Source organism: Prunus dulcis, chromosome 7 (assembly GCF_902201215.1).
Source record: "Prunus dulcis chromosome 7, ALMONDv2, whole genome shotgun sequence".
Lineage (NCBI taxonomy): Eukaryota > Viridiplantae > Streptophyta > Magnoliopsida > Rosales > Rosaceae > Prunus > Prunus dulcis.
The window spans coordinates 1,157,170-1,181,443 of record NC_047656.1 but is presented as its reverse complement, the minus strand read 5'-3'; the positions used below and the strand labels follow the sequence as shown (position 1 = coordinate 1,181,443).

At 35.7% G+C, this 24,274-nt stretch overlaps 2 protein-coding genes across 3 annotated transcripts; one reads left to right on the top strand and one right to left on the bottom strand.

The window, feature by feature from the left end:
* The first annotated feature begins 5,075 nt into the window (after positions 1 to 5,075).
* Positions 5,076 to 7,191, top strand: LOC117635690 (pentatricopeptide repeat-containing protein At3g22470, mitochondrial-like). 2 transcript variants are annotated; one of them, XM_034370034.1, is made up of 2 exons: positions 5,076 to 6,747; positions 7,094 to 7,191. In XM_034370034.1, the coding sequence occupies exon 1, from the start codon at positions 5,109 to 5,111 to the stop codon at positions 6,054 to 6,056; it is 948 nt and encodes a 315-aa protein (XP_034225925.1). In that variant the 5' UTR covers positions 5,076 to 5,108; the 3' UTR covers positions 6,057 to 6,747; positions 7,094 to 7,191. The 2 variants fall into 2 exon arrangements, with proteins under 2 accessions (XP_034225925.1, XP_034225924.1); XM_034370033.1 differs by having other exon boundaries at positions 6,952 to 7,187.
* Positions 7,192 to 9,995: 2,804 nt separating this feature from the next.
* LOC117634251 (syntaxin-132) lies at positions 9,996 to 15,472 on the bottom strand. Its single transcript, XM_034368250.1, has 13 exons — positions 15,148 to 15,472; positions 14,027 to 14,137; positions 13,809 to 13,865; positions 13,121 to 13,169; positions 12,739 to 12,827; positions 12,573 to 12,646; positions 12,125 to 12,167; positions 11,961 to 12,021; positions 11,821 to 11,846; positions 11,661 to 11,738; positions 11,244 to 11,324; positions 10,492 to 10,557; positions 9,996 to 10,333 (listed from the first exon to the last, which is right to left on the bottom strand). The coding sequence occupies exons 1-13, from the start codon at positions 15,163 to 15,165 to the stop codon at positions 10,160 to 10,162; spliced, it is 927 nt and encodes a 308-aa protein (XP_034224141.1). The 5' UTR covers positions 15,166 to 15,472; the 3' UTR covers positions 9,996 to 10,159.
* Between the last annotated feature and the right edge of the window lie 8,802 nt (positions 15,473 to 24,274).

Sequence of the window (24,274 nt, the reverse complement as noted above, 5' to 3'; positions counted from 1 at the left end):
TTTAAATGATGTAATGAGAACCACTAGATCATAGTCTAGGTGGATTCTCTAGCTTAGATTTGCTATGACATGTGTAAGCATCTAATAGGATGACATCTGTAATTCTGTTAGAAGAGAATCACATTTCTCTCCTAGCAGTCACACTATGTAAGCTGCAGTTTTGCAGAAATCAATAGAACAGTGCATTTTTCATATTCTCCTCTTCATTCTCTCTAGCTAAATGCTCTAGAAGAGCACCTCTTCCTAATCTGAGAAAGTGATAAACTCAGAATGATAACATGGCCTCAGAGCCAGGTTTGATTGTTTATTGGGCGTGAATCTGTGAAGAAGGAGCTGGTGCTTGGCTGAGCTGACGTTTGAGCTCACTCAAAACTTCACGAAGCTTGTCTAGCTGCGTCTGATGTCTAATATGGCAGGATCAAGCTCTTCTGAGCTTCGTACACCAGTTTTCAATGGATAAAACTATGAGTTTTGGAGCATTCGATTGAAGACCATTCTGAAATCTCATGGACTGTGGGATTTGGTTGAAAATGGCTTTGATGCTTCAGATCCAATGAAGGAAAAAGGAAAGGAAGAAGGATCTAAAGCTGCTGAAGAAGAGAAGTCTACATCGGCTGAGATTTTGATGAAAGATGCTCGTGCACTTGGACTGATCCAAGGTGCAGTCTTAGACCAAATTTTTCCCAGAATAGTGAATGAAGAAACCTCAAAAGGTGCATGGGATATTCTGAAGCAGGAGTTTAGAGGCGATAAACAGGTAAGAAGTGTGAAACTACAAGGCTTACGTAGAGAGTTTGAATACACTCGTATGAAGGATAGTGAATCATTTTCTGTTTATGCTGCTAAACTGTTTGATCTGATAAATCAAATGAAGAATTATGGTGAAGAGTTACCTAGAGAAAGAGTTGTGCAGAAATTGCTTATTAGCTTGCCTAGATCTTATGATTCTATATGTTCTGTGATTGAGCATTCAAAGGATCTTGACACTCTTGAAATTCAAGAAGTGGTTGCATCTCTCAAGAACTTTGAGCTCAGATTAGATAGGCACAATGAAAATTCCACAGAAAAGGCTTTCACTAGTCTGAACGTTGAGAGTAAAAGCTCTAAGAATGGAAGTTCTTCTGGAGGTAACAAGTCTCAGAAGAACTGGAAGGAAAATGGGAAGAATTGGAATAACAAGTCCAATTCAAATACCAAACCAAATGCATCAAATGATGGAACTAAAACACCCTGCAAGCACTGTGAAAAACTGCACTATGGCAAGTGCTGGTTTGAAGGAAAACCAAAATGCAGAGGATGTGGAAAGTTTGGTCACATGGTTAGAAATTGCCATGACAATCAATCTGTGCAGAAGGTGAACTATGCCAATCAGGTTGAAGAAACTGGAACATTGTTTTATGCATGCAATGCTGTGACAGATGTGAAAATGAGCAACTCTTGGTATGTGGACAGTGGTTGTAGCAACCATATGACTGGAGATGAAAGGCTACTGATAGACATTCGAAGGGATGTAACTTCCAAGGTGAAAATGGGGACTGGAGAGACAGTTCAAGTTGCAGGAAAAGGTACTCTTGTGATAGAAACCAAAACAGGCAGAAAACACATTCAAGAAGTGATGTTGGTGCCTAGTTTGGAGGAGAACTTGCTAAGTGTTGGTCAGATGATGGAACATGGGTATTGTTTAGTATTTGGAAAGGGAATGGTGACAATTTTTGATGATTGGTGACTGCAAAATCCTATAGCTAAGGTTCCAATGACTAGCAATAGGTGTTTCTCTCTCACAATGGTACCTGCTACTCAGTTGGTGTTGAGAGCAAGTGTGACTCACAGTTTGCAGACTTGGCATAAAAGGCTGGGTCATCTTAATGATCAAAGCATCAAGATGCTAGCAAATCAAGACATGGTTCATGGACTGCCTAGTCTGGAGAAGGATTTAGCAGTGGGTGAAGGCTGCAAGCTGGGAAAGCAACATAGAGACTCATTTCCTGCAGAATCTACTTGGAGAGCTCAGTTTCCACTTGAATTAGTTCACACTGACATCTGTGGTCCAATGCAGATTGCATCAATGTCAGAAAACAGATATTTCCTGTTATTCATTGATGACTATACAAGAATGGCTTGGGTTTATTTTCTCAGAAATAAATCCAATGCTTTTGAATGTTTCAAGAAGTTCAAAGCAATGACAGAATTGCAGAGTGGACACAAAGTGAAATCACTTAGAAGTGATAGAGGTGGAGAATTCATGTCAAATGAATTTCTTACATACTGCAGTGAGGCTGGAATACAAAGACAACTGACAGTGGCATATTCTCCTCAGCAAAATGGTGTTGCTGAGAGGAAGAACAGGACAGTGATTGAGATGGCAAAGTCTATGCTACATGAAAAGAGTCTTCCTTATGAGTTTTGGGCAGAAGCTGTTCATACAGCAGTCTACCTTCTCAACAGGTGTCCTTCTAAATCTCTTGAGAAAATGACACCATTTGAGGTCTACACAGGAAGAAAGCCAGGTATTGCACACTTGAAAGTGTTTGGATGCCTATGTCATGTGCTTATTCCTTCTGTTTTGAGACACAAGTTGGAAGAAAACAGTCACAAATGCATTTTTATGGGCTATGGATTGTGTGAAAAAGGCTATAGACTGTATGATCCTAAGACAAGAAAGATTATCTTGTCTAGGGATGTCTATTTTGATGAAGAAGCCTCATGGAAATGGGAGAATCCTAGCAATGCAGATGTGGGAGTACCTATGCCAGATGGAAATCAAGATACTGCAGAAACTGAACAGAGGGTATTAGATGATCACTCTCAGTTCTTGGATACTCAAATGCAGATGGAAGAAGAAATTGCACCTCAAGGGGAAGAAATGCTTGAAGAGACTCAAAGGCTTGATCACACACCTCACAAGTGGAGGAGTATTAATGACATCATGGCACAATGCAACATGTGCATTGTAGAACCTGACAGCTTTGAAGAAGCAGATTTGGATGAATCATGGAGATGTGTAATGGAGGCAGAATTGGAGATGATTGAGAAGAACAATACTTGGAAATTAATTGACAGGCCATCTAACAAACCAGTAATAGGTGTTAAGTGGGTCTACAAGGTCAAACTGAACCTAGATGGTACTGTGCAGAAGAATAAAGCTAGGCTTGTGGCTAAAGGCTATTCACAGAAGCCTGGAATCGACTATAATGAGACATTTGCCCCTGTGGCAAGACTTGACACCATCAGAACTTATAAGCCACTATGCAAGACCTCACATTTTCAAAGTGAGATATTTCTCTCAACACTCAGTGGGTATCATCGAAACGATGCAAAATTAAAATTGTTTTCAAAACCTAAAATAAAAATGAAGCAAATTCACATTATATAACATTCATTTCACCACAACATCAATTAGATACCTTTTTATGAGCCAAACATATGGACAACTTATACTTATATTGGGTGACAGCAGCACGTGTGGCCACTCGGCCTAACAAATGCGGGTGAGCATGCTCTTATTCTATAAAAGAATCTAGGCATCTATCTCAAAATCAACTGGCAAAGGTCAAGACCCTTATAAGAACTTACTCATAGAGACATAACGAGGAAATAATTAAGATTGCTAAAGCACACTATACAACTTTAATAATAAAAAAAGAGAGTCAATTTGTAATAAGAAAAATGAAGGAAAAGAAATTGGAATTTCTGAAGCACAGCTAGCTTTTATATGGAGTGATTCTTAGGGTTTAAGCATTGTGTCAAATAATTGAAAATACGAATTACGTTCAACCAATTCAGGATCTAGTTTATCCTTGGACAATAAATCAACTACCCATTTCATGGTTGAATCATCCGCAGAGAAACCCCTCTCTACCATTTCTTGAACAAGTCCAATCGCCCTTGATGTCTCTTCCAGCAGTTTACAGAAAAGTGCTGCTGCCTCAGAAATTCTATCCTCAATAACGAAGCCCTTGATTAGAGTGCTGTAGGTGGGAACGTCGGGTTCAAAACCAAACTTGAACAACTTTGCCAAGACAGATAAGCTACGGCCCATTTGGCCCAGATGACAAAATCAGTTAATCATAATGTTTAGAGTACAAACATTAGGAACAATTGGCAACAGCTCCATTTTGCTTACACAAAGAGATGGCAGCAGAATAATGTTTCAATTTCGCAACTTGACCCAATAATGGATTGAAATCGACAATTGAAGGCAGAGGACGCGTTTGAAGCATCGAATTGAACAAATTCAACGCCTCCTCAAGATTAGTGATTTCGGGTGAGTTTGAGTTTCTCTCAAACTCCCAAGCCTTGCATCTGGCTCAGACAGACTTGGAGACAGTGCAGATGATCATGATGATTATGATGCGGAGATCTGCTTCTTCTCTTATTGCAATCGACGACACAGAGGTAATCCTTGTCTGCAACTGCAATCTAGGTCTAGGGTTTTTTTCTCCAACAATAATTACTTGGCTTTATTTCATGGTTCTTCTCAGTCCTCAAACCCTAGCAAATCTAAATCTAGAGACCCCCAACACCCATTTGATGTCACTAATCTCGAGGAGGCATCAAATATGTTCAAAAAGATGCTTAAACAGCGTCCTCGACCTTCTATTGTCCGCTTCACTCAATTATTGGGTCAAGTTGCAAAATTAGAGCATTATTCGGTAGCCATATCTTGGTATAAGCAAATTACTCTGTTGGGAATGGGACTTGTTCCTGATGCCTTTACTTTAAACATTATCGTGAATTGTTTTTGTCGTTCGAACGAAATGGGCGGCAGTTTTTCAGTCTTGGCACTATTCTTTAAATTGGGGCTTCAACCAGATGTCACCACCCTCAACATTTTGATAAGGGGCCTTGGCCATGATAATAGAGTTGATGAAGCCGCTTCACTTGTCTACAAAATGGCAGCCTTTGGAGAAGGATGTAAGCCCAATGTTATTACTTTTGGTACATTAATAGCTGCCTCATGCAAACAAGGTCAAAATGACAGGGCTATTCAAATGCTTCGGATGATGGAAAAAAATGACTGTAAACGTAATGTAGTTGTCTACAGCACAATAATTGACAGCCTTTGTAAGGACAAGCTTGATGATGAGGCATTCAATCTCTTCTCAGAAATGAAAAGGAAGGGTATTCCACCAAACATCGTCACCTATACATCTTTGTTTCAGGGTTTATGCAGATTAGGTCAGTGGAAGGAAGCGTCACGATTCTTCAAAGAGATGAACAGTAATGGTATCTCTCCAAACGTTCAAACCTTCAGTGCCCTTGTTGACTGTTTGTGTAAGGAGGGCAAGTTGAAGGAAGCTAATCAAGTAATTGATATTATGACTGCTAGAGGTATGGAACCTAATACTGTTACTTACAATTCGGTCATGGAGGGTTATTGCTTGCAAGGAGATATGGATAAAGCAAAACGCATTTTTGATCTCATGCTTAAGAAGGGCTCTATTGTTGATGTTTTTAGTTACAGTATACTGATAAATGGATATTGCAATAAAAGAAGAATGAAGAAAGCAATGTTGTCGTTTGAGGAAATGACTCGTAAGGGAATGGTTCCAGATACTGTTACTTATACAACACTTATTGGCGGCTTTTGCAAAGAGGGAAGAATAGATGATGCGCAAAACATGTTCTCAAAAATGAAAGTTGGTGGTCCACTTCCAAATAGTCATACTTATAGTGTTTTACTGGATGGACTGTGTAGAAACCCCCAGATTGATATGGCTTTGAAATTGTTTGGAGAGTTGGAAGGGAGTAGCTTGGATTTTGGTATCAGTCTCTACAATATTCTTATCAATGGTTTATGCACGGCAAGAAGAATTGAATGTGCAAGGGATCTCTTTCGCAGTTTTCCTTCAAAAGGACTTCAACCGGATGTCAAGACCTATACAATACTGATAATTGCTCTTTCTACCAAGGGCCTATTTAGTGAAGCAGAAGCATTTCTTAGAGGAATGGAAGAGAAAGGCTGTTCCCCAGATACTGTTACCTACAACACAATCATCCAGGGATGCACAAGAACTTATTCAAGAAATGATAACCAAAGGTTTCTGTGCAGATGATTCAACAGAAAAAATGATAACTGACTTAATTACTGAGGGCAAACTAGATCCTGCTTTTCATCCAGTGGAAAAAAAAATCTGAGGGAATTTAATTTGCACCTTGAAATGAACAAAAAATTTGTAGAGATGCGGAAATTCTAGTATTTTTAGTGTGAAAACTAGTTTAAGTATTTCTGATGGAATGTGTTTTCATTTTGAAGCGGTCATGTGTTGTGAGTTTCTTGTTTTATAAATTTTCAAAACTGTTGTTTAGAACTGCAAAATTCTTCATCATATATCTTGCCTTCTAATATACATTCTGTATCAGGAAACTGGAATGAGGCTTGCTCTTTGAGGAAGAGAAATAAAAGAAAAAGGTGTGGCAAAGGTTCACGGATGTAGTTGGATTGTAGTGGGACAGGGAACAAATTTATTTGTTGCAGGGGAAAAGTCTCATCCAAATGCTATGAAATCATGGCAACTTTAAAGTATTGGACAGCAATAATGAAAGAAGAGGGCTATGTTGGTGACACAGATTCTTTCTTGCATGAATAAGAGGGAGAGAAGCCCCTATGGTATTGACTGTTGACGCCAAGTGCATATTTTTATTACTATGCGTACTACATCCCAAGGCCTCTCTCAGCAAGATTACAAAGTAAACCAGAATTACTATCCCAGCAGTATTCTGCAACTTTGCTCTGCACTTCCTTATGTAATCTCTCTCTCTCTCTCTCTCTCTCTCTCTCTCTCTCTCTATAAATATATATACACACACACACACACACACACACACACACATACATATATCTAGGTATGCATATTTATGAGTTCCCCATTGAGGAGGGATTCCCTTTTGAGGATTTTATAATTAGAATTAGACTGCCTTCTTAACCAATAGTTGGGTTTGTGTGGTAAGGTATGCTGGGTTTGTTGATGTGGATATTTATGCCTGGAGGTGCTTTGTTTTACTACTTCGTTGAAGCAGAAACAGACACTGACAAAGAAGCCCTTCATTCTTTGTCTCAATAGTGATTGGTTTCTTTGATCCTATTCACCAGATCTGGTGGTGAGGTTGCCTAATCAGCCAAATGTTGGGTTCAAGCAGTATGTTGATGTGGATGTGAAAGCTAGGAGGAGCAAGGAGCCTGGCAAGAAGCCCCTCACTCTTTGGCTCAATAGAGGTTAGTTGAATCCTGTGTTCCTGAACTTCCTGTTCAATTGATTTTTTTCAATTTGATACTTGGAAACTCTGAGCCTTTTTTGGTTTTCCTGAGGGAACATTGTGAATTTGAGTTGGACTCTGTTGCATAATTGATTAATGTATTTTTTTTATTTTCTTGTAATTTCTACTAGTGATTCTTCAAATTATATAAAAAAGGCTGTGCATCAAAGCTTTTAATAATCCTTGTCTTCAGTTGGACTCTTGTTCAAATCTGCTGCATTTTTTAAAGGATTCTTTGCATCTTAATACTGCCAATTCCATTTGGTAACCTTTTCTAACTGTAACCATTGCAATTTCTTTGTGGTTTTAATTTCTTCCTTTTGCACACTTACTCTCTCCATGACCTGTCATCTGGAATCAGTTTTTACCATCTCTACTTTTTGTGTACAGGTTGGCTATTGCTACGTACTGCAAGAGTATGAAAGAAAAAAGGGGACAAGTGTAGGAAAGAATATTTCAATGGCATTTGCAAAAAAACATTAATTTGAGCCCAGTGAAGAACTTGTCAACATTCTTTGTTTCTTGTTGGACTTACATTTCATCAATAGCTCAGCGCTTGCTTTTGATACATATGCAATACAATATGGGAAGATATTCAGTCAGTTGATTATCACTTTAGTGTTTGAATTGAATCATATAAAATGAAACTGATGTTTCCATAAGCGGCCGAGGCAAATATAAACGCAAATGTTATCAATACATTTCATATATAGCAAGCATTTGATCATATATTGATTGTGCTGAAAAATGTTCCTTCTGATGAAGATCCCTCCATTTAAAACATATTTTTTTTAAATTAAAAAAAAAAGATCTAATAAAAATTTCCAAATTATAAAACAAAGAAACAACTTTAGCCTCTAAGGTATAGCTTAGTTGGTTGAGCTCTTCCACCTCCAGTCATGTGGGTAAAGATTCGGAACCCATGAATTATGATGATTGGGATGGAATTACTGATTTTTATGAATTATGAATGGAAGTACCATGAATTATGATATTGTAGCTTATAATGTTGTTTTTACCATAAAATACGAATGAAAATACCATCATTTAATTTTTCAGTGTTGAGTTCATCTACAAAAAAATTTGGGAAATTTTATACCATGACCCCTTGGCCCAATATTTCTGGATCTGCCACTGAGGGTACGTATAATTTCTGTTTTACTTTTGTGGGTTTGTGATGCATATAATCAAAGTAAACTGCTCAGGAAAGAGTTCTTGATCAATGGAACTGCTTTTGTGGGTTAGATTTATTTTTTCTTTTGGATATATAGAATCGTAAAGAGTTCTTGATCAATGGAACTGCTTTCTTCTTGCTAGCATATCTGATATTTGGTATCTCTAGAATTTCTTTATGCAAGCTAAGCTGACTTGCTCATCTCATATGCACTTGAAATTGGATTTGATTGCATGTGCATAAGGAGTGCTCTAATAATGGTTAATAGAAGGTTTGAAGGTTCACATGAAAACATCTGAAGGTCACATCTGTGTCGCAACACTTCAGCATTAACAAGTATTTACAAGTTTACAAATCAAGTTTATGAACTATCCAATCACTATGCCTGCCTTTCAGTGTTTTTAAGGTGCCATGGAGTGGCTTTTCTGTTGTAGTAAACTGAGTGAAACCACTTAGTCATGAGTCAATGCGCCTCAGACCTCCCTCCAAAACCCTTACACTCTTTCAACCAAAAGCACACCCAGCCTCTCAACGATTCCATCCAAATCAATCCTCTCAGCATCTCTTGCAAATCTGTGTACAGCAATGTAAGCATATCAAAACCCATGAAATGCCTGAAAGGCTGCTGGCTCAAGCTTCAAGAACCTGCAAGGATAATACAGTGGATCCAAAATCCCAAGTTAGTCTACAAGGAGAATCCTGACGCTGACTTTGCAAAGTGAAATGATTTCTCGTATGCCATTGTTGTAGTCGGAGAACATCCATATGCGGAGACATTTGGTGACAGCTTAAATTTGACAATCCCCGACCCCGGCCTGAGCACCATCACTAATGTTTGTGGTGCTGTGAAATGCGTTGTTATCGTCATCTCCGGCCATCCTATTGTGATTCAACCCTATGTTGCTTCGATTGATGCTCTTGTTGCAGCTTGGCTTCCATGAACTGAAGGCCAAGGAGTAGCTATTTTTTATTAGGTGACTCGTTTTACTAGCAAGCTTTCTCGCACTTGGTTCAAAACCGTTAATCAGCTCCCTATGAATGTTGGAGATGAGCATTATGATCCTCTCTTCCCATTTGGATTTGGCCTCACTACAACAACCACCAATGCCAATTAGGAAATCATTTAGCTACTCATATTTCCTTATTAAGCCTGACATGTTAGCTACTCTTCAATCTCCTCTGTCTTTGGAAATGTGCAGTTCGGAAACTGATTATTCATTCTAAGTGATAAAGATTATGGTCTAGAGGCTTACAATTTATAAGTCCTCCTTGAAGACTATTCACATCTGAATGACATCAAGGAACTCATGCTAAATTTGCAAGTTAAATCAACTAAGGCATGTTTATAGAGAAGCAGACGTGAACTTGGTGACATTGGTCGTGATAAGAGTAATACTTGTATTTGGCTTGCTATGATTTGATAAAAATTAAACGTATGATTGTAGAAATTTAGAGATCCTTAGAGGATGCTCTCTCTAAGTTTGTTCGTCTATTAAAAAAAAAAAAACTAACTTCTCCAGGCGATGATCAGAATAACTCAGTTAGACTGAACGAAAACAACAAATTGATTGAAAGTTTTTTATTTTATGTATATTAAAGAATATAGTGACAGTTTCTTCAAATTAGTAGTGTTACATGCACACTCATTATCATAGGATAATAAAAGTGCTAGAAACCACGAGGGGTCAGTTGTAATACACTATACTTACAAAGTACAAATTACTAGAGCTAAGCGCCCTTGTTGCTATTCCACGGCTTGAGCACGGCCACCACAATGATTATAACAATGATGAGAAGGATGAGGATTGCAATGCACATCCATTTCCTGGAACTCTTCTGTAGCTTCTTCGCCTTCTGAAGAGCTGTATTCCCTTGCTGTACATGATCTACTGCACTCGATACCTTGAGAAAGAAATTAAAGACAAATTACGTTATCATTTGCCGAAGTATGATGCAAGAGTAGCAGTCGTCATTTTTCAAACTCATGTCTTCTTTTTCTGTTTAATAATTTTGTGAGATTCATGGGGACCTCCTCATGCTTTGAGATTCTGGTAAAATACCTGGGTTTCTATGTTGTCAAGTAAGTCCCCTTGTGCATCCACCAACACCGCCATATCCAGAAATATCTGTGCATAAGAGATGGTTTTTAACATATATTTCCAAATTTTATCAACTATTATGGGCAGTATGCAAATAGCAATGCTATTTCCTTTTCATTTTTTACACATCCAAGTATCTATGGACAATCGGGCATGCATCTCTTATATCATACTAGGGCGTCCCAAAAGCAATTTTATGGCATTAAAAGTGGACATACACTTAGCTCCAAGAGGAAGATGACGAGGCCTAGGCTCAGAACATTTTGAGACAAATACATGATCAAACTGATCCATTACATTTTTACAAAATACCATAAAGCAAGATTCAAAACTAACAAGACACCCATTGTAAATCCACAAGGTTCCCCTCAAGATACCACTTGATCGGAAAAGATTCCATTTAATTGTATGTCAAGCCCTTTTCAAGGCTGTTGGGCTATTCTCCAGGTCAGACGTGATCAAATTACGGCATTAAAAGTGGAACATAACATGGTTTTATAAGCCACTAAACACAGGCTCAACACATCATGAGACAACCTCAGGATCAAACTGATCCTACACCTTCTTACAGAACACCATGAAGCAAGATTCAACAGTTTGATTCTATATAATCAACATGGCAAAGCAAACGTTAAAATTTAGACATCTGCATTATATAGCAACTTGATATTTTCATCAAATAGTAAGCATGATTGCACAAACTAATAAGATACCTGTTGTAAATCAAGAAGCTTCCTCTCAAGATCTCTAACTGCATCATGGCGCTCTTGAATCTCTGCCAGAGTGTCCATTATCTACAATTTGATACGTGAATATTGAAATCAGATGTGATCAATCTTAACCATCATTGGTTTGTGGCTCATGGTATCTCCCAAACGTATAATTTTCACTTTAACAAAAAGGACAAGTAAAAAAATGAGAAAAAGGAAAAAGAAAATACAAATTAGTAAATCTGATGATTCATTAGACCAAGCTAACAACTTCAGCAGATGAGATTGCAGTTTGGACTAAAATGTTTGATATGTCAAAAAAATAAAAATAAATTGCTTAAGTTCTCAAAATTTCCAATTTTGATAGTTAAACGTGCTCAATTAGGGGAAGAGAAGGTAACAACGAAAAAAGTGACAAACCTGGCCTCGTCCTTGTTCCTGGATTGCCTTTTGAAAAATTTGTTCACTGTCTCCTGTCTCAATTAATCTTTCAATTGTCTGTACATTGATAACTAATTAGAACACGAGGTTTTACAATGGTGTAGATATACTGGAATTTTAACAGTGCAATAAGTTTCACCTCTTCATCAGCTCTTGTGCCCGTTACTGATAATCACAAAAAGCAAGAGAAATAAAAAATTTGTTAAGGTCATGAGAAATCTGGCGCATCAAGTTTCAGAAGTAATAGCCACATATGAGTGACAAGTGAAAGGTTCAAACCTGTAAAAACTCGCCTCTCGACAACCTCCCGATACTCTTGATGGATGGTTTCTCTTAGAGTCTACATATTTTAAATAAATAAAAAATTGAGAGAATATAATAGAAGATGAACGAAACAAGATTAAAACACTAATCTTATAAGAAAATGTGTGTACGTGACCTACCTGAAATTCAGCCATCTTGTCCTTTAATTTTTTTTTCAAGGCACTGTAACAATAGATGGCAATGGACACTTGACAAAGTCAGATTCGGTTGATTGACAAATACAATCCCATTAAGTCAGACTTTTGAGTTCCATGCAGACATGTTCTTATAATGATTAAGTAAAAGCGAACCCTTAAATGAAGTTGTGGTTGAACAATCTTTAAAATCAAAAAGAATACACCGGTAAATGATAAGCCATATTGAAAAGTAGAACTATACTGCAACACTGCAACATTTGCCCATAACAATCAAATCAAATACACATCTATAGAATAACAATATAAGAGGAAACCACAATGATCAATAGATTATCCACAAGAGGCAATACTTCTATAATGCATAATAAAACAACAAAGAACACCAAAATGATTACTTTTCTGGCCAATCACTAAACTATTAGCAACTTACAGGGTTGTTGCTGTTCGGGATCGATCTACACCTGTTCCTTTTCCGCACCCAGGCTTCTGTCTATTTGCTAAATTCTGGACCCAGAAGGAAAGGTCAGTCAGACGAGCAATTAAAATTACTTCTGATCACATAATTAAAAGCAGCTATCTGTTGAATCAGGTTAAACCTCTTTGTCAAGTTCCTCAATTTTTGACTTTATCCAACGAGCAATTTTTCCAACTTCATCGACATCTTTCTCCATCCGCTGCTTGATTGCTGCATGTGATGAAAGGATCCATCATCAGTGAAGACTTAATCAGGAAGAAACCAAATTTAAGTTGTTGAATGCAAACAGACGAGATAACACCATAAAAAATTATGGGTGTGATCTATCCCCTTTATTAAATCCACTTGTCCGCAAAAAAGCATATTTGAGTACAAAAATAAGCACATGTATATGCTATCTTTTTAAGAAGTTAGCACTTAACACAAAAATGAGAATGCCAAACATTTACCAACAAATTACATAAAAGTGCATTTTATAAAGAAATCAACAAGTTTGAGATTACATTTCATTGAAGGAGCCTTAGTCACAGCCTTGGACTCCTCATGTGCATCCTGCATACAAATTTCATAACGAAATTACATAAAACTGCATGTTATATATCTCAAAGACTCATTTTTTTAAAAAACACTTTCTAATTGTTTATGCTATTGTGTAAGGCAAATAAAAGCTAACACAATATTTTCAAACAATAGTTTATACAATACTTAATTACAAATCTGGATGCTGCATTGGCATGCAAATAAGCAAAGCTTGGTCTAGTTGCTATACAATTCTAAACATTGTATGTGTTTGGGTTCCTTGTAGTTACATTTGTTCATCACCTTATAACTAAAATTCCCAAATGAAGACCCTTCCTATCTATATACCTACAAATGCAATTACAATATCATTGAACCACCATCTTCTGGCATCAAACACATAATTCCAAAGACAACAACACTAAACAAAAATGGGACTCAATTTTTCAAGCTACTAGGAAAAATAAATTGATCTCAACTAAATCTAACAGCTACATTCATAAGCGCAACACTAAAATGACTCCTAGTTCAGAGTAATAAATTTATAAAAATCAGAGAAAATAACCCACGCATTAGGAACCATGATCATGAAATGATTTGGAAAATACTAACAGGCTGGAACTATCAAACTGACTTTCATGGTTCTGGCAATGTACGAAAAACATTAGATACCTGGAGTTTTTTCAGGAGCTTATTAAGCTTCTCATTTTGCTTCTCAATCTCTTGAACCTGGGGGCAAAAATCATGAAATCATTAGACAGAAGCAACACAAAATAAACATATTTTAAATTCCATACTTATGTAAAGGAAAATTTGAAGCAAAATAAAATAATCACGTTTGCATGTATTCAAGGGAAATAGAAGAAAAGGATGCAAGAACGCTAATGAACCTTTTTAAAGAAATTCTCCAAACCAAATTCTCCAGAATTCATTGAACCATTTGTTCCTAGTTCGATATCTCCATCTCTAGATGCTTGACCCCGAGAAATCTCAAAAGAATCCTGCAAGTTTTATATTAGTAAATAGGTCAGACAGACAAGGAACTTAACTCTAAAACACAGTAATCCAGATTACTTGAGTTCAATTGAATGGATCCTTTCGCCACTGAACTCTATGGAAATATATACAAAAAAAAAAAAAAAAAATTATATCCACACACACACACACACACACACACACGCACACACATTATATATGCTGGAGAATTATGCAACCACATTGTAACACCGCTATTTATCTTTTTAAGGACACGGTCTAGTATCTGTTCAGTAGTATAAACAAGGAAATCCCATCCAGATATACAAGGAAAAACCGAGCCTCAATCACTAATGAAATCCAGTTATGTAAAGTGTTCTTCCGTTCAGCATTTGTAAAAGTATAATACTCGTCTGAAAACTTCCATTCGTATCCTTGTTTCCCTTTTTAATTGTTTAAACTCCAACTTCAAATTATCAATATGACAACATTCATAAAAACCGACACCATAATTCCAAAAATGACAAAGAGATGTACTTCTCATTAACTATAACATCAAAGTTTAATTTAGAAAGATTAGGTTCAAACAGAAATGCAGATCCATTATTTTTGATAGCTGACAAACCGAATATAAGAAGAAAAGGAGGAAAAGAAATCAACTTTTTCCTTCTTTCTTTTTTTTTGCTGGTCTACACTAGTTCATGCTGTTTGAGCTAGAATGAAGTAAACCAAACACTTGTAGTCAAGCAAACTGCATTCTCCTCAGGGGGGATCTCCAGACAACGCAAAATCTCATGATTCTATTTCTAAAACTTTCAATTTCCTATACTTTCCCTCCTTTTCTCAACAACCAAACAAAGACAACCCAAAAACAAAATCCCATAATCCAAAAGTTCAAAATATTCGTTTAAAAATGCAGATCCAATAACATCAAAGAGAGCCGGATCATGACAAAAACAGAACATGAAAAACTCCACAAATGTAGAAACAAACCAGCCACGGCATAAATTAATGGACCAATACAAAAATAAATTACCTTTAGCAGGTCGTTCATTGTCGAGGGCAGCTGAGCAATGCAACTTAGACACTATAATTTGCGAAAAAAAAAAAAAAAAAAGCCTGCAACTTTTTTTCTACCCAAAAAAAAAAAAAAATTTAAGTTCTCTCCTCCGAGGACCTGGTTAATGAAAAAAAAAAAAATTAACCAGGTCACTTAGGGTTTCCAGAAAGGAGAGAAAAGGAAATCAATGAAAGAGAAAGACAGAATGTGCTTTTTGTGTTGGAAAGTTGGGAAAGAAAGAGAGGGAGAGAGATCAGAGACGGAGCGTGAAGGCAGCGATTTTATTTTATTTTTTCGAATTTTGTTACTTTTCATGTTCTTTTATTACTTTATTTAAAATAAAATATCGTTTTTTACTTAATGGGGAAATCTGAGAGAGAAAGAAGTGGCACTTTCTATTTTTGAACTTCCTTAAAAGGACGAATATATCCTTTGATCTCGGTTGCGTTTCTCCGCACATTACATGACTTAAGCGGGTTGGAGGAGTGAGGGTGTTTGTGTCATTTTATTCAATCCTGTGCAAACAGAGTTGGTTCTCGTCTTGGAGTAGTGAGTTTTTTTACGTACCATGATTTTTTGTTTGTTCAAGATCTGGAAAATGGTATTAATGATTTTTTATTTGTCAAAATAAATGGCTTTTGGTTGAGAGCTGCCTACTCTTTGGACGGTAAAGATTTGCTGTACCCAAAACGTTCGTGGCCACTCCGTCTCATATTCTATTTTGTGTCATCTCTTCACTTACTTTGACAACAGCTTTAAACTCCGTGAAAATACAAATATGAAATAGGTTAGTTGGCGAGGGCAATGAGTTGCATCAAGGTTTAATTTCCCTTCCTGTAAATTAGATTAATTTAAGGTAAAAATTAAATAACAAACTCTATCAGGAAGTTATTAAAAAAATTAATTTGTTGACTGTTTCATTAAAGATGTTATTTAATGGACATTGCTTCGCTCTTAAGAAAGAGACATTCTTACTTCCTACAAATCACACTACATATATTCAAAAATAATTCATAAAAAATATATAAAAAAATAAATCTCTACACACATGTCAAATTATGATAGACAAGACGGTAGGAATTCTTACCTCTAGGGAAGGACGCAAGTATTTTTCTTATTAAATTATATGAAATCATAGTGTGTTAAAATCTAATTCTCTACTTCAAATCTAAACATCCACACTTAACTCAACTTGAGTAAACAATAATGACACCATATAAGTTGTTGATGCCTGAATTTGGTCTAAACAGCGAGATAACCTTTTGAGGTTGAGGTCAAGCAATTGTTTGAAATAGGTCAGTGTGACTAACCAAGTCTTCCATAACCTTCCAAAAAATGGAAAATGGGGAACATCGGTGTGGCACCGACCAAAAATCGTCTAATATTTCTCAAAATCGCCCTTTCTAGTTATTTAGTCAATCATGTGTATTATTTCACCCCTTTTTTCGTTTATCCCCTGAGTAAGGCCAAGATGAATATCTTCCCTTTTGTGTGTTATATGTCATCTCTTCAATTGATGTATGACAACATATGGATTTTTTTTTTTTTTTTTCATGAAGAAGATTTAGAAAAGCTATTCAAAATCAGAAAAAGGATTTCAAATATGGAAAAACATACTTAAGCGTGAATTATAGTGACGAACTCTGCTTCCCATCCGACATCTACCCGGTGCCGGACCCGCATTACTAAAAAGTCATGTAGCCCTAATTTAAATGGATAAACAGTTCGACTAATACTGAAATTTCGACAGAGTCTCCTCTATAATTGGAACAATTCCCAAATTACAATACCTGCAAACAAGTACATAAATAACCCCAATTTTCAGCATGCACAAGATAATGGCACACACAACAACTAAAATTAAGGAAATGGGCCTCATGCCCTCTACCCAAACTTATATGAGCAACCAGAACAACTAAAGATTTGATTTATAACCCGGGAAGAAAGAAAGTAGGAAAGATAAAGAAGAAGTTCCTACAGAGCAAGCAGCCACGATGCCTCGACGTAGTGGTCTCAACCTTGGATATTTAGAACCTGGGGGCCGCAAAACATAAAATGTGAGTAGATGAAAACAAAGTGTTTAACATAATTTATATGCAACATAAATAACCCCTCTGTTTTAGAAAATAATGCCAACCAACAAAATCCCTTGTATGTGTACATATATACATACTTGAAAATAGTCCAATTTAGTATACTTATAACAAAATATATGATAAAGTAATCCATTTAATTAATATTTCTCACTTTTTTTGGAAAACACGAACATAATCATTTAGTCTTTATTGTAATACCATATAATTGAAACTTCCAAAATAATCCCGTTAATGTAAAATATAAACATCAAAACCCAAAATATCCTTTTTCTTCTGCAACCATACCCTTTCTTAGGCATATGCTTGCAAACATAAAATGTCAAATAATTGTTTGCAAATAGCCAATCTGAAATCCAAACTTCATTTCAAAAATCCATACCTGTGTAGAGCAGTCTCAATGCACATGCTCAGAAAACTCAACCTGGAAACAAGTCCACAAATGTACTCACACAAATACCCATATGCATATTTATATAACAAAATCGACTTTAAAACCAAGATATCGCATAATCCCAGTATAGCATATAACACAAACTCAAACAGGACCTTTTTCCCTTCCCAGACCACTCTCTTCCAAAATGCATGCATGGCGATGAAGGATCTTCACCAGTAAATAAGAATAAAAGTGCATATATATATATATATATATAAATGATCAAGGTTGATTTTCTGTTGTTAATGTCCAATCTAGGGGTAAGGTTACTTCTGACCACTTAATTTTATGGGGAACTCTTATATTAGCATAAGCTTTACTACTTTGAATAAGCAAGGTTTGGTCTTTTGGGCATTTATTAAGAGCTTGGAAACTCATATTAGTTCCTGTGACTTTATAATAAATTATATGGACTAAAGCTAGAGGTTGGGTACCTAGCAAGAATTTATACCCTAAAATTTTTAATGTTTAATGTCAGATTTTTTAATATGTGGGGATCGCTTAGGCTTATCGTGAAGTCTGGGTAACAATCAAAGTGAATTGGACCATTAAACAAGCTTGACTCAATTATTCCTAAGGTACTATCACTAAAGTTGGTAAATCTAGCATCACGTAGGCAAAGTAAAATAGAGGCATTTAGTCCTAACCTTGTAACGGGTTTGACTGCTACTTGAACGAGGCCAATGTGAAGGAAATTGTTTCCATCACTCTTATGTTTCTTTATTGACTCAAGGTTTAAAAGTTGACATGTTCCGTGTTCTTTACTCAAGGCATAGACTTGTTCGACTGTCATGGGTTGTACTTTTGAAACTTGAAAGTGACCATCTCTTCTTGTAAATTTCTGTACTAGGGATCTTAGGGATGTTCCAATCTTTATAATCAATTTCATTACTAGTTTCGTATTCTATTTGTTCTTCATTGACTATTTCTGGGAGTTTACTAATACTGGCTCTAGAATTGCTACTATTACAAGAGTTTGTTCTAAAAAAGTGACTCATCTGGACAAAGATTACTGGTTTTCTACAAAGGGTAAAAAGGGAAGCTAATAATCCTATAACAGATTCAAGGATTCCTGAAGATTGAAGGGTTATCTCTCTCTCCGTTCATGTCGCATCCGCTCATGCCTCTCCCTGGGACTTATTGTTTGGAATCTAGGACTTATTGTTTGGGTTGAGATAAAATGAACAGTATACAGGAAGACACTAAAAGGGTTACAAAATTGAATAGCAAAGCTTTAAACACAGAGTAAGATGACCAATGACTTTGTACACAGAGAAGCAGAATTAGAATGACTCTTCAACACTTACGGCTCTGATACCAGAAGAGATCTAGAGGCAGAGAGAATAATAATGCATAATGAAATAATTTAAAATAAATACGAAATTAAAAGTAATGTGTAAATGAAAATACTTATAGAAAATCTTGATTGAAAGATTTTATTGATTGATAGTAGCACTCATATTTTACAAATAGAGTTTTCTTTGACAGTGATTCAGAGAAAACTTTGAAACTGAGAAAACTAAAAATTACATTCTGACTACAACTGAGGACAGAGCCTCTGTATAAAGAGCCAAAAAAGTGTTGGCAACATTGGATGCTTGGAATTTTTACTGTTGGAGCACAGGTCTTCTGCTTTTGCTTTAACTGGAGCTTTAGGACTTGACTTCACCTTTTCCTTTCTTCTTTTTCAGGGAATATTAACTGTTGAGGCATGGGGCTTGGAATCATGCTAAGTTTTGCTTTCGCTTTCTTTCACATATGCTTTCCTACTTTTACTAGTCTTCATTGAGATCATAAGTATCTTGACTGTCTGGGTAATCTGCCCATCTGAACTTTTGTGTGGAATCTTTGTGACTTGATGGATTTTGAGTCTAACTAGAGGATGAGGCTTGAGTGGAGTGAGACTTTGGGGAAGCAACATCATTATCATCATGCATTTGTGAGGCTTGGATCATTAATTGCCTGGCTAATTCCTTTAATTCTGATTTGGATCTTCCTTCGATTGGGAGGGAAGAGTGAGATGTACCAAAGGAACTAATTCCTTAATTGTATGGGGAACTCTATAGAATTTATTATAAAGTCACAGGAACTAATATGAATTTCCAAACTCTTAATAAAATCCCAAAAGACTACACCTTGCTTATTCAAAGTAGTAAAGCTGATGCTAATATTAGAGTTCCTCATACAATTAAGTGGTTAGAAGTAATCTTACCCCTAGATTGGACATTAATAATAGAAAATCAACCCGCTCCTATTCAACATAATTTGAATAATCTAGATTATATCCAACAATATTTAGATGGTATAGTAAAAATAAATTTTGGAAACCAGCCTCACAAGTCCTTAGTCCAAATACAACCACTCCCAACACCTAGTCAATCCTTGAGACATATGCTTGCTAGACATTCCTTTGCAGATTCCTCCTCTACTCTAGAAAGAGACCTAGAGTTTGAAAAAAACGTTAATTGATTTAAAGTTAGAATCTTTAAGAAAAACTTTCCAAGTCAACCATCCTTATTATGGTAAGAAACCAGTGAAAGAAGATGAAAAATCAGATTCCCCCACACAAACTGATTTTGAAGCCGAAGCCATTCCCACAGACAATCAGTTACGAACCCTCAACAAAGAATTCAAAATTCATTGGAAAATTTTAGATAGTCATTTAAATGCCTCAGAGAATCTGGAACGAAGAAATAACTACCACACAGCCTACCCAAATAAAGTCCAATGCTAGCAAATCTTTAATGAATGGAAAAATTTTATGAAAAATACCAATTCATAAGTTTTTTTTTATCTTGATTATGTTGAAAGTCACTACATGACAAAAGAGTTAAAAACTTTAACCCAAGAAAAATGGAAAAGAGAAGATAACACCGAAGTTCTAGCCAGTCATCCTCTTACTGAAACTATAGTTATCACCCATAAAAATACTAAACTCCAGGCAAGTCCTTTCAAAATTCCATAACAAAATGACAAGAAAATAATTTAGCAAAATAATTGTACAAACCAAAATCTAATATTCATTGGAAAACAATTAGATAAAATAGAAACAAAAATTGACAAAATAGTCCCTCAACAAATATCCCTTTAGTCTCAAAAAGAAAAACCTTTAGTAAAATTCCAGGACCTAAAGTCAAGCCTCACTCTCAAGTCGAGTCCCAGAATGGAAAAGATTGAAGAAATGCTTAAACAATTAACCCCAATTAAAGAAAAACCTGAAGTTTTTGGTCTCAAAGTCCTTGAGTCCTCCATTTTAGTCAATACCTCTGAAACCGAGTCTATAACCAGTAATGAAACATATTCTAGTGATATATCAAAAATTGAGAAAGCCTTTAATAGTTTGGAAATATATAATGATTTCAAGCTTAATAGATTAAGGAACAAAGTCAATCCTACTAGTCTAACAAAAAATTGGCATCCCAAACCAACCCCTCCAGACATTCAGTTTGAAGAAAGAAATTATCAAAGTCAATTCTCAGTCTCATCCGATAAACTATACGATGGAATATTGATGGCCTTTCCGAACAAGAAATCCTAAATAAACTTCACATATGTCTATGGTAGCTAATAGTTATATAACCAATCACAATTTAAGACAGTCAGAAATTGTTCCGTTTTTAGAAACAGGATTCACCGGAACCTTACAGTCTTGGTGGGATAAACATTTAACTGAAGAGTGAAAACGACAAATCACATATGCAGTCAAATTGAGTGAAGAAGATCTCCCTATTTTTTATGCACGCTTAGGAACATGCATAGAAGACAGAGTCAATACTTTATTATATACCATAATTGAACATTTCATAGGAACACCACACTACAGTCAAAATTCACGATCAACTTAGCAATCTCATATGTCCCAAATTAAGTGATTTTAGATGGTATAAAGATGTCTTTATTTCTAGAGTCGACATCATGTTAAGAGATGATAGTAACCAACTGTTTTGGAAAAAAAAAAAATTTAGTAACGGCCTTCCTAATTTGTTTGCTCACTAAATACGAACAGTCCTAAGTTATGATTAGAGTCACATTGATTTCGATAATTTAACTTATGGAAATATTATTAGTACAATTAACCAAGTAGGAATGAAAAAGTGTGTTGACATGAAAATAAGTAAACAAATTCAATCATAAAGAAATTCAGCCAAATATGAACTAGGAGACTTTTGTGAACAATATGGTCTAGCATCTATTCCCCCATCTAGAAAGGTCAAGACTAGGTACAATGACCAACAAACTAGTAAACATAGTCATTCCTCACGTAGGAAACAATCCTTTAGACATAATGATGAATTTTATGGTAAAAGAAAATTTAACCCACGAAAAAACTGGTCAAAAACCCCCAGAAAAGACAAGAAAAGTAACTTTAAGAAAAATACAGATAAAAAGAAAGTGGAATGCTGGAAGTGTAAAAAACATGGTCATTATGCTAATGAATGTAAAGTAAAAGACACAATAAAGCAATTAAAAATCACCGATGAAGAAAAAGCCCAATTAATTAAGGTATTAGAATTAAGAAACTCTGAGTCTAGTGAAGTTGAAACCACAGTAACGAGCTCAGTAGATTATAGTTCCTCAAATTCCCAATTAAGTTCCCCAAAAGTCCAATTTGGTTGTAAAGATAAGTGTTGTAATGTCCTCACTAAGTCAATACAAGTCCTCACAAAACAAGGAGAGCAAGAAGAATTATTGATTGATTTAATCAGTAAAGTAGAAAATTTAGAATTAAAATCTGAATATTTAAAGAAATTAAGAAAAGTCATTGGTCAAGAAGAGACGAGTCAACACATTTCCCCAAAAATAAGTCTAAATACTACCTTGGAAAAATTCAACAAAAGAAAAGAAGTAACTTTATAGGATTTACAGCTGGAAGTAAAAATGGTAAAAAAAAGAGATAATAGAGTTAAAACAAAGGAGTCATGAGTTACAAAATGAAAATTTCGAAATTAAACAAGATTTGATTAATTTAATGGAAAAAAAGGAATTCTGATACTAAGAGTCAATCTGAAAGTCCAACAAATTCATATGATGAACCTTCAAACAATGATAAAGCCATTAATTTAATAAAACAAATAAATTTTAGAAAATGGTACTCTAAAGTAACAATTTTTATATAAAAAAATTCGAGTTAAACACAGTAACTCTTTTTTATTCAGGAGCAGACCTTAATTGTATACGAGAAGGTTTAATCCCCACCAAATATTACAAAAAGTCAAGAGAAACATTAGGCACTACCTCAAGTAAATCATTTCAGTTAGATTATGAAATCCCAAAAGCCTATGTCTGTCAAAATAAGATATGTTTTAAAACTTCTTTCGTTTTAGTAAAAAATATCATAGATGAAGTCATCCTCTATCTACATTTCATAGCCCTCTTATACCCTTTTCAAGTTGAATACAATGGAGTCACATCTACCCACATGGGAGAAAAAGTCAATTTTGAATTTTTAACCAAACCAGAATTACATAATTTAAAAGCTTTATAGAAAAATGCAATTTCAAAAACAGTCAAGATAATCCAGAATAAAAGTAAACAACTAGATTTTCTTAAAGAAGAAGTTAAATTCAGAAGAATTGAACAGCAGCTTACTGATAAGTCCTTGCAGTCACAAATTCAAAATTTTGAAGATAAACTAAAACAAGAAATTTGTTCCGACCTACCTAATGCGTTTTGGCATAGAAAACAACATGTGGAAAAAAAAAACATTCCTACTAAAGCAAGACCAATCCAAATGAGTCAAGAAGTCATGGAATTTTGCAAAAAGGAAATTGCAGAGCTACTTCACAAAGGAATAATCCATAAAAGCAAGTCACCTTGGTCCTGCCCTGACCGTGTCCGACACCCGGCGGATGCCGGGCTCAAATGACCGAAATGCCATTCTAACTAAAAACCAAATTCTTTTCAAGTTTGACTTCTATCGAAAATTCGGCAAAGTCTCCCTTGTAACTTGCTCGTTTCCCAAAAGTTTCCACCTATCCACAAACATTTATATATCCCAATCGTTCAACATGCATTAAATTATATCCAGGCAATCAAGCATCATATCATTCTGGCCTTAGGCCTCAACAAATCAAATAAATCATTATGCTAATAAAATTCATCTCAACTTTCAGAACATCAATAGTACACTAGCAATCTCAAACACTCCAACTCGTGGCTGCACCTTGTAACATTAGGCTGCCTACGTACCCTTATTGAGGGATCAAGCCACACGTAGTTCTTTTCCTTTAATAATGTACTTGAATATCTTATTCCTTCATCATATTGCCATGTGTTTTGTAAATCAAACTGAATTCTCATGTGCGTGAAGTACTCAATCATATTCACAACTCTAAAACAATACTTTGCAACTTCCCAATACTCGTAACAATCATATACTGATTATAGATAAGCCATACACTGAACTCCCTCTATTTTAGTTTAAGAGCATCTCAGAACTGAAATTCTTTCCATCCAGGCGTACCCCAATTCCTGATCCGTCAATTCCATTAATACCGCCAATTCCATCCTCATAGGCCTCAGAGACACCAAGTCTACTCGAGCCGTAATCCTCACAGGCCTCAAAGATACCACT

Excerpts from the sequence above, each read along its gene's own strand:
- LOC117635690 (XM_034370034.1), top strand. The coding sequence starts at position 5,109 with ATGAAAAGGAAGGGTATTCCACCAAACATCGTCACCTATACATCTTTG.
- LOC117634251 (XM_034368250.1), bottom strand. Across the intron at positions 13,866-14,026 it reads TGGAGAATTTCTTTAAAAAG|GTTCAAGAGATTGAGAAGCA; the intron begins GTTCATTAGCGT and ends TTTTGCCCCCAG. Across the intron at positions 13,170-13,808 it reads AGCTCCTGAAAAAACTCCAG|GATGCACATGAGGAGTCCAA; the intron begins GTATCTAATGTT and ends ATTTGTATGCAG.